The sequence below is a fragment of the Myxocyprinus asiaticus genome, chromosome 34, assembly GCF_019703515.2.
Source record: "Myxocyprinus asiaticus isolate MX2 ecotype Aquarium Trade chromosome 34, UBuf_Myxa_2, whole genome shotgun sequence".
In the NCBI taxonomy this organism is placed as follows: domain Eukaryota; kingdom Metazoa; phylum Chordata; class Actinopteri; order Cypriniformes; family Catostomidae; genus Myxocyprinus; species Myxocyprinus asiaticus.
In genome coordinates this window covers 18,871,063-18,887,812 of record NC_059377.1, presented here as the reverse complement: position 1 = coordinate 18,887,812, position 16,750 = coordinate 18,871,063, and the positions used below count along the sequence as shown (strand labels likewise).

The window sequence follows — 16,750 nt, the reverse complement described above, 5'->3', positions numbered from 1 at the left end:
ACAGACTGGCGCCAACGAGCACTGACTCGGCCTGTTCGCAAATCAAGGCTAAAATCGGGGTTAAAGTCAGCTAGTGTAATTTTACACCAGCTGTGAACGTGACTCATCCAATTGAGTTCCAATTATCTGTTTTATCCACCTTTTTCCTGAACACAGAAGTCTTTGTTTTCCGGTCTCCTGTGTTTTTACTCCCATCGGCGTATATTCTTTGCAGATAATGTGATATTTGCCTTATTAAATTTGTAAAACTTGTCATAAAAGCACGTTGCTACATAGTGTTGAACCTGTAGAGTAAAGTGTAAAGAGTTGGTGAATGACGTGAAGTGATGGCCCAAGGTTAGTTACACTGATATCATCATTAGCTACTTTGAGTTGTTATGACGTTGTGCACAAGTTGTAATTTTTATTCCAACTAACACTTGTTGTTGTTCTCCATCTGGAATGCTCATATCGGTTTTTACATTGCTTCTTATAGAGATCCAACCAGAAAACAGTCAAGCGGCAATTAGAATCATCATGGCAGTGCCCTGTGGTTATAGTCAGGAAAACTGTGGATAAATGTGGTAACATTCTTGATGCGTTACTCTACCGATTGAGTAAGCACTCATGTAGGACCTGGCCCTAATGCAGCCCTCTGCCCTGCATTGACCTGTACAGCTTGCTTAATAAAGCTGTGCCATGGAGCTTTCAGCTCAGCTATTCACTGCAGCCATACCTGTGTAAGAAGGGTTGAAGTGTGAAGCCCTGGAGGATTTCTGGATAAGATAGTTTTTTGGTGTAACAAATGAGCAAACTGCACTAGTATTATGCAGTCTGAAGTCTGCAGATAGCAGCATTCCAGTAATACTTCATTAGATAGAGACTGGCCTTCTACAAGCCACCCCCATTCATCAGCCACCACATACTGCTCTGTGCTCAATGGCCTATGAGATTGTCCATTTAAGGATGAACCCACTAAAGACGTATTACGCCATCACTGGAGAACAAGACTGGGCCGACCAACACGCAGGCTTTGCATTTCTGTGCAATAATGGAATGTGAATGGAAGTGAAAATGAAAGACCTCTCCATGCGTGACAATTAAAGAGACTTTGTTCATGAACCTGACTATAATACGTATTCTAATGCATGAATCATGACAGTAAATGTGTAAAACTCTTTGGGTTAATCCGTGCAAGTCAATGAGCAGATGATTTGTCCTTATTTGTTTAAACACTGTGAGTGAAGGAAGTTTCCAAATGAGAATCTCAGCATTTTATTTGAGATGGGCATACATTTAAGGCTGTTGGAACAATCTGAAATGGGGGGGGGGGGGGGGGGCACATTATAAAATATTATCAGCTTTGCTTATTAATTCTAACACTTTTTTTTTACTAATGAATTTCCATGACTTTTCCCAGATTTTTTCAGTTGTTTGTGTTTACTGTTTGAGTATAATTCTTTAGAGAGTAATTTCAAGCCAATTAAATATTTTAGACCTGATCATATCTAGAAAAGTTATATTCATTATTTACATTTCCAAGACTTATACATTGCTTTTTTAGATTTTATTAATTTCCATGGCTTTTCAAGGCCTGGAAATCACATTTTTAAAAATTCCCTGATATTTCCTGGTAATCAATGACCATAGGAACCCTGTAGTAGGGTGGCGGCTTACCGTTTGTATGTTGTCGTTGCAACTGTTTGGCAGAGGCTCTGCTTTGTCTTAAAGTTATCGTTTTATGGAACCAGATATAATTTTTGTTTTATTTGCACTGCTTAGAAAAGTTAAAATGGTTGCTATGCCCCTGATTCTGAATAATGATTAATCATTGGATTTAAGTGGTTTGTGATATGATTTTGTTAGTGTTGGATTCGAGTCCACCTTAGTCGAGACTGATTCAAGTCCGAGTCTTTAAACGGTCGAGTCTGAGTTGAGCCCGAGTACAAAAGGGGCAGAGTTGTACTCAAGACCAAATCCAAGACAGGCCGAGTCAAGTCCGAGTCCGAATAAATCTGTTCATGAATCTGAATTAAAATTGTAACCGTAAACTCAACATCAATATTTTAATTGATAGATTAATAGAGAAATTGACATGAAACACAGACACCTCCATTGTGAGTTGGAGATGCATCCAGCCGCATACTCGCATCAGGTTCAACTATTGGTGAGTTGCGTAAGATCTCCCTAGTCGTAGCCTTTTCCATTAGGCCTATTTATATAGGTATAAGGATGCGTATTTGCATCCTACAGTGCTGTTTTTCAGTGTAATTATGTTCAAGTTGGACCTCTTTGGCAGCTGACAGCTTGCCAGTTAAAAAATATCTTCAAAACACATCTCGATACACCTGCATTCTTTTATTGTTCAAATATTCAAATATTGTTTTAGCTCAAGGGCGTGTTCGGCGGCAAGATCATTATCGGAATGAACTGATGTATGATTACCATAAAAGAGTGACATCTCCCGTGGAAAGCCAACGAGCCGTGTTACCCGCTGCTGGCAAACATGGCAAAAATATTTGCGCAAAAAGCACCACGTCTGAAACAGCGTGGAATGAAGTGCATAAGTTACCCGGTGGTTTACAGTAAAAATAAAATAAAATAAAAATGTAAAATCAAAACGTCATAACCAACTAAATTCATCTCATAACATGAAGTTTAGCTTCATACACAAACTCTACCATCGAATAATACATTTATTTTATAGTCTATAATTATAATTATAAACAAAACATTTCACTGCCCAAAGTATCCTAATTTTATTGTGCATGGTTGAACCTTGTGAATGGTGGACAAATGCTGTAAAAGAATGTATTTTAAGCAGCTCGTCAATGATTTGAAAATAGTCAATCAATAATAAATAGGTGCTGTTTATCTGTTTAGAGTTGCTGTCGGCTTTAGAAATAACACTTTTTTCCCTGACTATTTAAAAACTTACACAGTTAATTCATCTAGCTATCATGGACCAGTTCAAGCTGACAACACTGCATGGACCACAAGAGACTACAGAAGCCTATATGTGTAGATACATTACACCTAAAAAGACTTAATATCTAATATTAATACTATTTTTATTTCGATATGCTATTTTTAGTAAACTGTGAGAGACATGATGTGGGGGACTTGACACAATGAAGTTCTTGATTTTAAGTTTATAACCACAATGAAACCACAATGCGAGCACCATCTTGGCTGCACAAACGCCACACATAATTTTACCAGTTGTCAGGTCACGTGTTGTGTGATCTGCCTTGTTTAGTTTCTATTACACTGGACACATACCTGTCTTTATGTTTTCATTGTGACAGCCACCTCGGTAGTCTCTGTAGTAACATTCAAGCGCATTGGTTGACTGATGAGTGTGCCTGTGCACATGTGTATGTGTGTGTGTGTGTATGTGTGTTTGCTTAAACACAGTGAAACAACTCTGGCTACGTCTACGACTTCAGGGGCTAATACAACTGCATGCAGACAGAGATGTGTTTATTAATTTCTGTTTTGTTATTTATTTATTCATTTTCATTGCATCACAAAAATGCATTTGGCAAGTCCATTAAGTCCATTAAAATTGGACTTGTGACTCGGACTCGAGTCCGAGTCCAAACTCAAGTACCCCAACTCTAGATTTTGATATGCATATACAGTATGGGCAAGAGTATATGAGTTAGAGTGACTGAATAGCTGCTTTTCTAAGATTGGGCCAGAGCGAGCCAGGGCTTTCAACTGCCCAGCCAGGGCCAAAAGCCTCGGACCTCGAGCCGCAAGACCAAAATCGATCTGGTGCCAACGTCAAATACCCCGCCCATTTCACAAGCAAGAGGGAAACTCAAACTGAAGTATCAGACTCTGGAGACTAGCTAGCCCTTGAAATGAACACAGATTTGTACTGTGCCTGCAATTTCTTTTAAATTTTTCCCGAACATGTACCGTTGTGCACTGAATACACAACTTGTCAATTTCAGCAGCAATATACTTAATCACATCTTTGTTTGGCAGACAACATCAATCTGACGTTGCACATTTTCATCAACCAAATATTCAGAAGAGCCCTGATTTCGTTTACTGACCAGTACTGATGATTCTCCATTCTCCATTGATCTGTTGAGGTTAGCTGGTAGCTAGATATGAAAAATTGGGGAATGAGTATCTTGGTTCTGAAACCTCTGACCTGACTCCACGAAACACCTCGTCTTTGACACTGACCCCTCCTCAATCCCCAGTTTGCATTCTTTGGCCCAAGGGCAATCGGCAGGCCAAAGGCCATTGGCCGTTGGCCCAGAGGAAGCCCAGGCAAGACACAATAAAGCCCCGGAAGTGACAGTGGGAACGCAACTGGTCCTGGCACGCACTAGCACGGCCTCATTTGGCCCCATAGTGGAAATGTGGCTAATGAATGTGTGCTGTGGTACTTGCCAGCATCTGCCTGTGGACCACCACATTGCACAGCTGTGACCAGACCATCCCTCCATCCCTGGAGAGACACATCCCATGGGCTAGCTTTCTCCCATTTATGCAGCCACACACATACAAACATACACACACACATTTCGTCTGTGCATCAGCGGCTCCTTCTTTGCTGTCCAGGAATTACACAGGATTTAATGTAATTAGAGGACTGACAAGGGCAAACTTTACGCTTATTACTCAGTGCTCGCCCCTGGAGAAAGACAGCATGGCATTTGGCCAATCTTAAAAGACAAAACCTAAATCCTATTATTTAATTTAACTTACACTTTGTTTACAGCCAGATTCCATACATTGAGTATTAACTGAAATTACAAGTGATTTGTAATAAGCTACTGTCCATTTATTTGCATGCAATTTCATGCACACATATCAGTGCTTATGAAAATACCTATCTCTATGTCTCAGAAATATACAATCCTATCATAAAGACCAACCTTTTTCATCCTAAATAAAAAGCTAATTCTATCTGTCCCCTAAGCAATAAGAAAGCAACAAAATGAAAGGATATAAAAGAAAACATCCCTCTAAATGCTGTATAACTGTGTGGGAGGGCTGCGTTCTGACATTCACCAGTCCAGTTGCCAGCAGAAGCCAAACTCAAGCTGTGTCCATTTTTCTCACAATGTTTTGGAGGGCAGTGAGAGAAATCAGCTTGGAAATGTCCCCACCCTCGTTTCTCCTTTTCTGGCATCTAGGGCTGCCCCCGACCAAAGATTTTCCTTGTCGACTTGTAGGCGTTAGTTTAAGCCATTAGTCGACTAGTTGTCACATGTTTATGATATTAATTTAAGTAGGCTACTTAAATATATATTTTTGGGGGGGCATCAGAAAATGGTTTGAGTTCCAGGGCTGAGGAAGAATGTTATAAGTAGCATTGCAAACACTGTTCTACATTACAGAGAAATACTAAACCGTAATAATGAGCCTTTGAAATATTAATTTTACAAGCGCACGCACGAAGCGAGCTGCAGCGACACTGGCAAAAGCGGTAATGATTCTGAATGTGTTGGTAAAACCAGCAAGGAGACTGTCTGAACATTGTGTTAATTTATAGAGAGAAATGCACATTAGGGTTGTGCCGACAGACGATGATCTTGGGGATCGACGATGGTCAGAGTGATCGCCAATAGCTGATGCCTTTGACGATGTCAAGACGATATTTGGCTCGTTTTCCCATTAATGTATTAAATTATTATTATTATTATTATTATTAGGCTATTATTATTATCAAATTAATATGAAGAAACACACTTTATTATATTATTAAGAAAAGATGACAGAAAAGCTGTCTATGCGCATGTATGATGCGCTGTTGGTACGGAGGCGTGCAGTCTCGTGGAACACACGCATGTAAAAGGTTCTCACTCTTTCTTTGTTTCTGTCTTCTGATTTTTTATTTTATTTTTTTTATTTTTGCAAGAACAGTATCGTCTATGAGTGCTGCAAATGACCTCAGACACCTCAGCTCAGGAGGTGCTTTGAGTTCAGTTCACTTTATTTCCACAGAGCAGTTCATTGTGACCACAACTCTGCAGCCTATACATCTGTGATTAAATCATAAAATAATACAAAACCATGTTCACCTCGAACCATGATTTATATTTCAGTGATTATTATCATCATTATAATTATTATTTTTACATTTATAATTGTTTTTATGTCTTCATTTGTGTAAGTAATTTTCCGCCATGATGTTAAGACGGATTCTTGCCTGACGGTAAATGGAAAGGTGTATATATGTTATTCTTTTATCACACAATTTTATTTGCTTTTTCGTTTCGTTTGGACTGCAATTTGAATTTAGAAATGTATTTGATTTAAGTTTGATTTAATAAATTAATGTAATTTTCAATGCAAAATCACTAAAGCAAGAATATTCACCGATCCCTCAGACCTGGGTTGCCGATGTAAATTTATATATATATATATATATATATATATATATATATATCGTGAAGGAGGGAACAAAACAAATGTATTCACACACATGATGTATTTTCCCAGACAATGAAATACCTGACCGGTAGAGAATGCACAGATGAAGTAGGTTCGTTTCCAAAGAGATGTTGCCCTTCACAACTGTTGTAAAAGCATCTTTCAAAAAGTTGAACAACACACATTTTAATTGCACTTAATTTTTTTCCAGTTTCATTAGAATTTTTAGTTAAAATAAATAAAAAATAAAGTTAAAAGTTTGAAATCAATGTGTCTTGCTTTATTGTGTAGGCTTAACCCTAACCCTAACCCTGCTTAACGAAAATTACCCCATAGTACCACCTACAGTCCAACCAGCTGTAATGTATGTAAGTTCGTCGGTTTCCTGTGGAGTTTTTTTTTTTTTTCTGCGACCAACCGACCAATCAAAACTTGGTCGACCAAGACTCTTCTCATCGACCAACATTTGGTCAACTATTAGGGGTCAGCCCTACTGGCATCCAATCAGTCCAACTCCCCATTGCCCTAAGCAGCAGAAACAATAACTGGGCAAATGTTTGTTTTACATTTCTGGTAGCCAGAATCTCCAATCCAGCACATTTTGGTAAATAAGAAATGGTTTTACAATTCTTGTTTGCTTGATAATCAAAGAGACGGATGCCACCTCTGAAAACATCTGTGGAATGTGTTTTTTTAATGAGCACGTCCATGTGGTTAAGCTTATGAGCTAAATTTGACTGCATAAACTGTCGCTAAAATTGAGTAGTTGATATGAGAGGGTTCATTTTGTATTTCATCTAATAAGATATTTATCAAAAAACCTCACAATGCAGGCAATCCCCATCAATAAAATGTCATTAAAAATTTTTAAAAAAAACACCATCAGTAATTCTAGGATCACTGTTCTAAAATAATACATAATTGGCCATTGACATTGAAAGCATTTTTGCATCATTTAAAAAATTTAAAAAAATCTAGGTAAACACGTACTACACTAGACAGATATCTTTGACTGTTGCACCACATCTTGCAAAAAAGGGCGGCACGTTTAAAAGAACTTCAACTGCTCTAAAACACATCTGTTCTATTAATTACGCTATTGAGTGTAACGCTATTGGTCTAAACAGGACCAATAGCTGGGAACAGGACCGAGTGTACTCCCGAGTGAAACAATATATTCTAAAATGTATTGCATTAAATATTTAGATCATGAAAAGTGGACATTATATAAAAGAATGGAGCCAGGCATTTGTAGGGGAGGGGTTGAAAAGTAGGAGGGATTGGCAACATAAGCCGAAAAATAAATTTGTTTAGAAACTGGCTGAACTGAACTGGCTACTCTGAAAGCAAATAGCTTGTTGTTTGTTTAAAAACCTGTATAGCATCATACTGTACTGCATTGAAGCCCTGAGTCTTCAGGGATGTGAATGTTGCGCAGCAGCAAAGAATAACTCCTGGCAATGAGTATCACTATAGGTCAGCAATTAGAGCCCAATTCACAATCCAACAACAAGCTTTTAACTACAAATTAAACAACAAAAAAAGTGATGCATTATAAGTGAATTAATATTGTCAGCATAAGTTTCTATTTACATTGCATGTTACCTCTCATCTGACCTCTATAAAGGTGAGCCCTCTGTCTTTTAAAATGGCAAACCAAAAACCACATGGCTGAAAGCATGTTGAACCACCTCAGTTCCTGAACGCTGAAAGCAGTAACATCCTACAGGATAGCGACATGATCTTCACATAAGACTCAATGCTTCCCGCCTTGCACATCTCCATTACTATCACCTCACTATTACTTTTGAAATCGAAGGCATCTATGGGGCTGCACGGTTGTTTGTACTGATTTTCCACACCACACTTCATGAATGTCAAAGTAGTAGCTGCAGAAGCCCATTTGATGTCCATGTAGACCCTCATAACTCAAAATGTCAGAGAAGCCCAGGATGACAGGTTTAAAGAGCACATAAATGCAGTAATGTGCATGACCCAATGGAAGTTTCAATTAACTACTGTACATTTTGTGGCAGATAGGTGAAATCAAATGCACCTCATGTTGTTCCAAACCTATATGACTTTGTTTCTTCAGTGAAACACAAAAGGAGATGTTAGGCTGAACGACTCAAGTCACCATTCACTTTAATACATCTTTTTTCCATTCAATGAAAGTGAATGGTGACTGAGGCTAACTACTACTTTTGACTAATGTTATTTTCATAGAAATAGAGGTTGGGATGGGGGGAGGGGCCTTTAAACACATGTATACTCTGTCATCTTGAGATGCATTACAGTTTAATTGAATGTGACCTATTATGGCAATGCTTTTTAGAAAAATCGTAACTCACTGCGACAACACAACAAGATGCTTTACTTAAGCTCAGGGCTCTTGGTCTTTTGAGAATAACAGAAATGTATGGCAAGAGCTGAGAGCTCTGCAAGGGTTCCTGCACTCTGTGTGCAAATCTGACAAGACGCATTTGCTCCTCTGTGAGGCGTAAGTTCCAGTGATATCTGTACGCATGACACCAGGGCTGTAATATGAGAAGGGCTCACTGAGGTCAACAGTAGCACAACAGAGACAAGCCCGAAAAAAGAAGAAATGGCTTTCTGCATATGAAAATATTGTCCCTGAAACTGATTTCTCAATCTTATCTATTAGAAAAATAACAGATAGAATCAGTCATAAATGGTGAGTTTCAGGTATTAGTTTAAATATCTGTTTTTCATAAAGAAACATGCCATCTGTAATTGGCACTAAAGGGCTGGTCTGTTGTGAATCTCTCTTTTTCTTCTTCTTCTTTTTAGGTAGGTGAAACTCTGTGAGGTGCAAATGTTGGTCCACTGCCTCTAATTCTTTTAGGAGACCAATCAGGAACTCAGACCCTAAGCATTTCTGTCTTCATATTAGTAACACATCCTGTTTTATATCACTGTTTCACATGGGCACTTACTGTACATTGCAGTTTGGTCTGATGCAAATTCCTTTCTCTAAATATGAAGTATTGAATGCGCATTACTTTATGCACTGCTACTACTGTTAGCTTTGTTTACTGTTTGTGGCTGTTGTGTTGAATGTGTGCATGTATATGGGTGTGAATGCATAGGAGGGGAAAACAGAGGTTTTGAAATGGGCTTGTAATATAACTAAAATAAAAACTTTAGGGTATATAATGGACATCAGACCACAGGTTTACAATTCACACAAAAAAAATGTAAGTCTGAAAACAAAATTTCAATTATATCATGAGTGGTTGAATATAAACACTGTCACACAGTTGCTTTTCAGCAGACTCAAAACCAACACAGTCTCTCTCTCTCTCTCTGTGTGTGTGTGTGTGTGTGTGTGTGTGTGTGTGCGCGTGTGTGTGTGTGTGTGTGTGTGTGTGTGTGTGTGTGGCTTTATCTCTCTCACACTGGCGTCTGGCTGGCTCTTAAATCCGTTTCCACTCTCAATGCAATGACAAACAGATGTTAGAGACAATCAATGACAGGTGGTGATCCTCACTGTTCTCATCTCCCGATCTCACTCTCCATTCACAAGCCGGCCCTAGACCACGCACCCCCCCCCACACACACACACACACACACACACACTTAGCACTTAATTAGGAACTCTATGGTCCTAATAAAGTGCCTTAAGTGGTCTTCTGCTGTTATAGCTCATCCACCTCAAGGTTCGACGTGTTTTGCATTTAGAGAAGCTCTGCTCACTACAATTGTACAGAGAGGTTATCTGAGTTACCGAAGCCTTTCTGTCAGCTCGAACCAGTCTGGCCATTCTTCATTGAACTCTCTCATCAACAAAGTGTTTCCGTCCGCAGAATTGCCACTCACTGGATGTTTGTTTGTTTTCAGCAACATTCTGAGTATACTCTAGAGACTGTTGTGTGTGGAAATCCAAGGAGATCAGCAGTTACAGAAATACTCAAACCAGTCTGTCTGGCACCAACAATCATGCCACAGTCGAAATCACTGAGATACAATTTTTCCCCATTCTGATGGTTGATGTGAACATTAACTGAAGCTCCTGACCAGTATATGCATGATTTTATGAATTGCACTGCTGCCACACGATTGGCTGATTAGATAATCACATGAATATGTAGGTGTACAGGTGTTCCAAATAAAGTGCTCATTGAGTGTAAGAGTTAGCAGGTTTTTAGTTACATGTACAAATGCTCATTGATAGGTTTGCACATTATATGATGCCGGAGGCCATGTGTGGCTCCAGGGCTGGGCTACCGGGCCTTGAGCCACGAATGTTTTCCGTAAAGCCCCGAATGTTTTGATCATCTTTTTGTAGTGATGTCAGAAGTATCAGTGCTTGGGTATCAAGTTGATATGAAAACATATTAAATTTTATTATTTTAACATTACATTTTAAAGTTAGGGTAATATACTGTGTGTGTGTGTGTGCATATATATATATATATATATATATATATATATATATATATATATATATATATATATTAATGATTCCTGTATTTTTACGGTATTTGATAACACCAAATACAGACTTATTTCAGTACACATGCGCTGTCTTGTCGGCAGCTGCTTTCCAGCTCTCATGTGGCCTTTGTGTGTGCATGCAAGAAGAGAGCTCGCGGCTCGTGACTGTGTGTCTTGGAAATTGTGTTGAGTTGGTCCATCCAGATGCAGTAAGTACCAAATATTTAGATATATAACCCTGAAAACATGAAGTAATATATAAAGATGTACTCGAGAAATTTGCTAACTTTAAAGTCACAAGACAGGACATTTGCTTTTATAGCATTTAACTCTTTATTAAGACACAATGCAATAAACCTAGCAAACTTTAGCAGAGCTAGCTATTATTTTTAATCTTTAGTACCTAGGGGTGGGCGATATAACGGTAGACAGGATAAACTGGTAAAAATGTTGCCAAGAAAATGTATACATTTTGGATTATCGTCTCTATCGCGGTAACACAAAATTGCCTCACGAGAAATGTGTAAAGCACATCACACATTGTCAGATAAATGGTAGAAGGCGGAGTGACTGCTCGTTCCTCAGATAAATTTGAATGAGAAGGTAAAAAGAGATTATGAAAGAAAAAGTGCATCTTCCATGGTGTGGTATTGGTTTGGCTTTAGAAAGCACGATACCGAGCAGAAAACAGCGATTTGCAAGGTTTGTACATTGTGTATGTCGATATATCCATGTGCGTGTATATATCAGTGGTCAGGGCTTCACGTGAGACTGATAGAAATAATGAAACGCAGTTTTTCACAGACAGCTGCGCGTGTCATTAGATGAAAATTTTGTCTAGAATGCGATACAAAATTACGCTTTTGCGGCAAGTAATTTCGCTTGAGCCACCATCAAAGCAAATTCAGTGACATTCATCCCATGCTCCAAACATGCCTCCCATCCAAACACGCACAGCTGTGTTTTGTGCGAGTGTTGCGCAAGTGCGCACCAGTCTTGAAGTCATCCCAGTCCCTTCATTTGTGCTCCTGTGACAGAAAAAGCATAGATCACACCCACTACTCATTCTGGTTTCTCTCAATGGCAAGTGGGTTTTTAAAATACACATCAAACCCCATTTCTAAAATTCTGTTCGAATGATGTTTGATTTCAGGAAACAAACCTGCCATAGCCTATTTTCCTATTTTATATTTTATATGTTCTTTATAGAGATGACTAAAAACACAAAGAGCCTAATTAAGTGTTTTATTTATGGATATATTTTTTTTATTTATGTTTTTTTTTTACTTTTTGCATTGTTTTTGAGAGGATGTCAAGTTTCTTGAGGATAGTTATAACAATAATTATAATAACAATAACAACAACAACAATAAAAATAATAAAAAGAAAAAGAAGAACATTGGTGCACATCATCAGACTGAAATGTGGCATTTATTTTTTTACTTTGACTATGTTTGTCAGGTTCAAAATAAAGAGAAAAGTTTTTATTTATAAAGTATTTAATTCACTGACTGGATTACTGCGACATGGCTTAATATATAGGCTAATACAATTTTATTGATTTTTCAGAAATATGTAGGCTAACTATATTGTGATATATATTGTTATCGTGATATAAAATTACTCACATCTTGATATAGGATTTTAGTCATATCACCCACCCCTACAAGTACCTATTAAGCCTATTTACAACCTGCTTTCTTGTAAATTAACTCAAGCACCCGTTGAATAAATGAAAACTGTATACAGCCATAAACAATGTGTCAAAATACAGAAAGCCGAAAGGGACAAAACAGTGCTTTTTTTAAATCGCATTTTAAAATATAGGTGTTAAAACCATGCAATTTCTGAATTTCAGGCATATCTAAAGCTGAGACAAAAGTTAGTGAGACTTTTTTAGTTTACTCTATAAATGGCACCACATAGATGTATTCAAATCTTTATTATAAAGTGTATTATAATCCGATATTTCATCAAAGTATTGCCCCATATCCACAGAGGTCTGGGCTAAGCCCCGGATGTCCACTGACCCTAGCACCGCCCCTGCCGGAGGCTGGTTGCACTTTGTATACATTAGTGGCCTATCCTCCTTAACCAGTTTACACATACATTTAAATGTAAGCTTTGCATGAATTCATGAGCACATACATGATGGCAGGTTAACATGTAATATAGGGAACACTTTACAACAAGGTTCCATTTGTTAACATTAGTTAACATGAACTAACAATGAAAAATACTTTTACAGCATTTACTAATCTTGGTTAATGTTAGTTTCAACATATGCTAATACATTTTTAAAATTAAAAGGAGTATATGTTAAAATTAGTTAATGCACTATCAACTAACATGAACCAGCAATGAACAATTGTATTTTTTATCAACTAACATTAACTAAGAGTAATAAATGCTGTAAAAATATATATATTGTTCATTGATTGTTCATTATACATAATACATTAACTAATGTTAACAAATGTAACCCTATTGTAAAGTGTTACCAATATCTAGGGATGGTTGAATTGAAATGTTTTTATTGCTGCTGTAAAAACATCTCATTATGATTTGTTTTAAAGACTTGAGAGAAATATTTAGCCTAAAGCCTCTGAACGTAAAATACGAACAATATGCGTTTGTTAAAAGAGGCAGTTTTGTTTAGCAAAGTGTCGCTAAATCAATGCGCAATCTAGTTACATTGATTGATTTAGGAGTAATGTACCTTCATGTTCATTTCAAATGATTCAGTTTCTAGCACGTGCTTTGTACATAGCGACGTTTTAATTCTAATGAGCCAACTTTTACAGATATGTTAACGCCTTGTTAATTTACACCTACGTTTCACGTCGATAACTCCACAAGCCTCAAGCTGCGTTTTCGCGCGCTTTCTCATTCCCCCTTTGTCACACTTATGAAACCATGGTGATAAATAGCGATTGATTAGCTTCTCTTCTCCCCAGGTGATCGCACCCCCAGAAATAGTAGAATATGAGAGGCCAAATAGTGCCTCGATCATTAAGGAGTAATTCTAAAATTTCCTGAGGCGTTTTTGTCACAAAAACAACACGAACACGAAATTCAATAACCACTTTCTTGAAACAATAAAGGCATATCTGTGAGCTTATCCACTGCCCATGATATAGGTTAGCCTATATAGTCAGTTCGTTTGTAAGTTAATTAACCCGTTGAATGTACATTTTAATGAGCGTTTTAATTAGCTAACCAAAACGTCACGTCATTTTGAAAGACCAGTGTTACAGGTTGGGCTTTCGATATTTCTTAATGACAACATCAAGGACAACGAATAACAAAAGGTTAAACCAATCAGTTTAGTCATCAATATATCAATGAACAACGAATGCATTCAATTTGGTATAACCTACTGTGTTTCCGGGACTTAAAATGTGTACCACGCACTTTCAAATGTAATTAATCCTTAGGGACCTTAAGAGAGAAAAAATAAGGGGCAAATTACTGCCATCTTCATACGTAAGGCAAACCGTTCCTACGTTTAAAACGTATATACGATCGTGTCATCTGATAGGAACTCTCATACCAGTGAAGAAAACGTCACTTTTGTTTTGCGTGGATGTAAATATATCAATTAGCCTAGTAGGTTGTTGTAACAGCTCATTTCTGGACTTCTCACGTTGACTTTATTTCCAAATCTCATTAAGAGTGCTGAATATATCAGGCCCAAAAACCACTGTCAAAATCAAAACATTAATGGCCCATTTGAATGTTCATTGTTATTTCGTCATAGGTATTTACATTAGGCAATAATGGTTATTTCATAAAACCAGCTTAGTACAGGTACTTATGTTCAGGAAAATATATTTTCCTAAGGTTAGTGATAATACATGAAAACAGGCTGCATTTATGGCACGAGCCATTGGCACGTGCGCAGCCCATCAAGGCAGTGCAACACCTGTGTACACTTAATTCTCAATTCAAGGGGGCGGTGACTGTATTAAAGAAATCTAAGGACTTCAAAAACTATACTTGTTCCGTTTTGCTTTCTCCGAGTCCGAACAGTTTCTGGAAAATACAAGTAGCGCGACATTCCACAATTATACCGACCATTGCAAAATCCTTTTTTCCACATGAGCGCGCGCTGACTGCACGCTGCCCGCAGTTTACCCCCGAAACATGCATGCACATATACGACCAAAACTAACCCAGCCCCCGACGCCACACTAAACAACACCCAAATGCAATGCACTTACCTCTGTGTCGTAGATTTTGGTTATGAGTGAGAAGGAATACTGCCTGGACTCGCGTATGTGTTGGATGGCCAGCTGAACGGCCGGCTCGATGCCTTGACTGATGCTGCTCATCAGCGCTGATTCGTTCATCGGCATCAGGACCATGATGGGCAACTTCTCGCCATCCCTCGCGTACCAGTTGTTGTCCAGGCCGTGCCTTGTGTAATCGTGGCAAACCTTCGCCAATGCAGGTTGAAATCCCGAGAAGGACAGGAGTAGGCATCCCGACAAAAAGATCATCTCACATCTGCAGTCCCTCCGGGACGGAGCCATGCTACCGTTCAGGAAGAACAACTGAGATCCACCTTCTCACTGTCCTGGCATCGCAATCTTTAGCTTCGTCTTGGACGCTCCGATTACCCGAAGAGAAAAGGCATTAGACGGGGTTTGTACGAAAACTGCAATGTAATTCTATAGGTTCTCTTGCGGTGTGGCGCGCGCTCGGATGCTTCAGCGCAGTAATTCCTGCGGACCCCAACGCTGGAGTTGAGATGCGTAAAACCAGAGGATGCCCAGTCGCAGAAGGGGTTCAAAGCTGTATTGGTTCCGCTTTAGTGTACCACACTTGTCCTGGTTAAATTCGGTCCATCCCAGTCCTTCTTTCCACGTCCAGTACACAACCAAATGCGCACATCACAATCCGTCGTCTCTAGGTGTGGAAAGCTCTGATTTGAGTCAGAGTGCAAATTCGTAAACACTCAAATATATTCCAAGCAGTTGGCAGAGCTCTGGTATCCCTTTAATTGTTATAGGTAAGGTCGTAGAGGGCAATCCGAGTGAGGATATCCGTGTGACGTTTCGCTGACAGCCTCAACGACTGCGCTCACTGATGCTTCGGCGGATGCGGCTGCCTGAGTGCCTGTGAAAAGAGATTCACTTCTTTCGCGCGCTTACCGCGCAGTGCATGTGTGTGTGTGTGCGTGTGTGCGGGCGCGCGCAGCAGAGAGAGAAATCATTTTCCTCAACGATGTTCTCTCAAAAAAACAACCGACTGCCCAGACAAGGGAGCTGGTCACTCGTAACGTGTTGAATAACCTACAAAATGTGTCTCCTGTAAGGTTGTGAGGTAAATTGCCCATCTGAGCCCTTTACGTTCTAAAATATGTATTCAGTTCAGTCTGCGTACAGTTAACAGGGCCAGCGTCGAGATTCGGTGGTTTATTAGAAAGATTCATTCATGTGCAAGGTGTTGACACATCCCACAATTATGTTATTGAACGTTATGCTTTTAATTTGTCCATCGAGGTGCAATATAACAGCAAAATAAATACTGCCACCTAGCTATTCTAAGCTCATTCGTGAATGATGAATTCACCTTTGATGCTGATGGTATTTCGTCGCAGTTTTAATTAGGCTTAAAATATGCGCCTTTCATGTTGCACCACCGCATTTAGATCTGTTCTGCTATGAAAATAATGACAGGCAAATGATGTCGTAGGTATTCATTAAAGGGTTAGTTCACCCAAAATTTAAAAATCTCTGATCGTTTACTCACCCTCATGCCATCCCAGATGTGTATGACTTTCTTTCTTCTGCTGAACACAAACAAAAAAAGATTTTTAGAAGAATATCTCAGCTCTGTAGGTCGATTCAATGCAAGTGAATGGTGGTCAGAACTTTGAAGTTCTAAAAAGCACATAAAGGCAGCA

General features: G+C 38.8%; 1 protein-coding gene across 1 annotated transcript in view; it reads right to left on the bottom strand.

Moving 5' to 3' along the window:
• The window catches only part of LOC127425502 (gamma-aminobutyric acid type B receptor subunit 2-like), a 370,336-nt gene extending 354,363 nt beyond the window's left edge, over nucleotides 1-15,973 (bottom strand). Inside the window, exon 1 of the mRNA XM_051671571.1 lies at nucleotides 15,063-15,973. Within this exon, the coding sequence (XP_051527531.1) occupies nucleotides 15,063-15,374 (312 nt within the window). The 5' untranslated portion in view covers nucleotides 15,375-15,973. The remainder of the gene's footprint in view (nucleotides 1-15,062) is intronic.
• Between the last annotated feature and the right edge of the window lie 777 nt (nucleotides 15,974-16,750).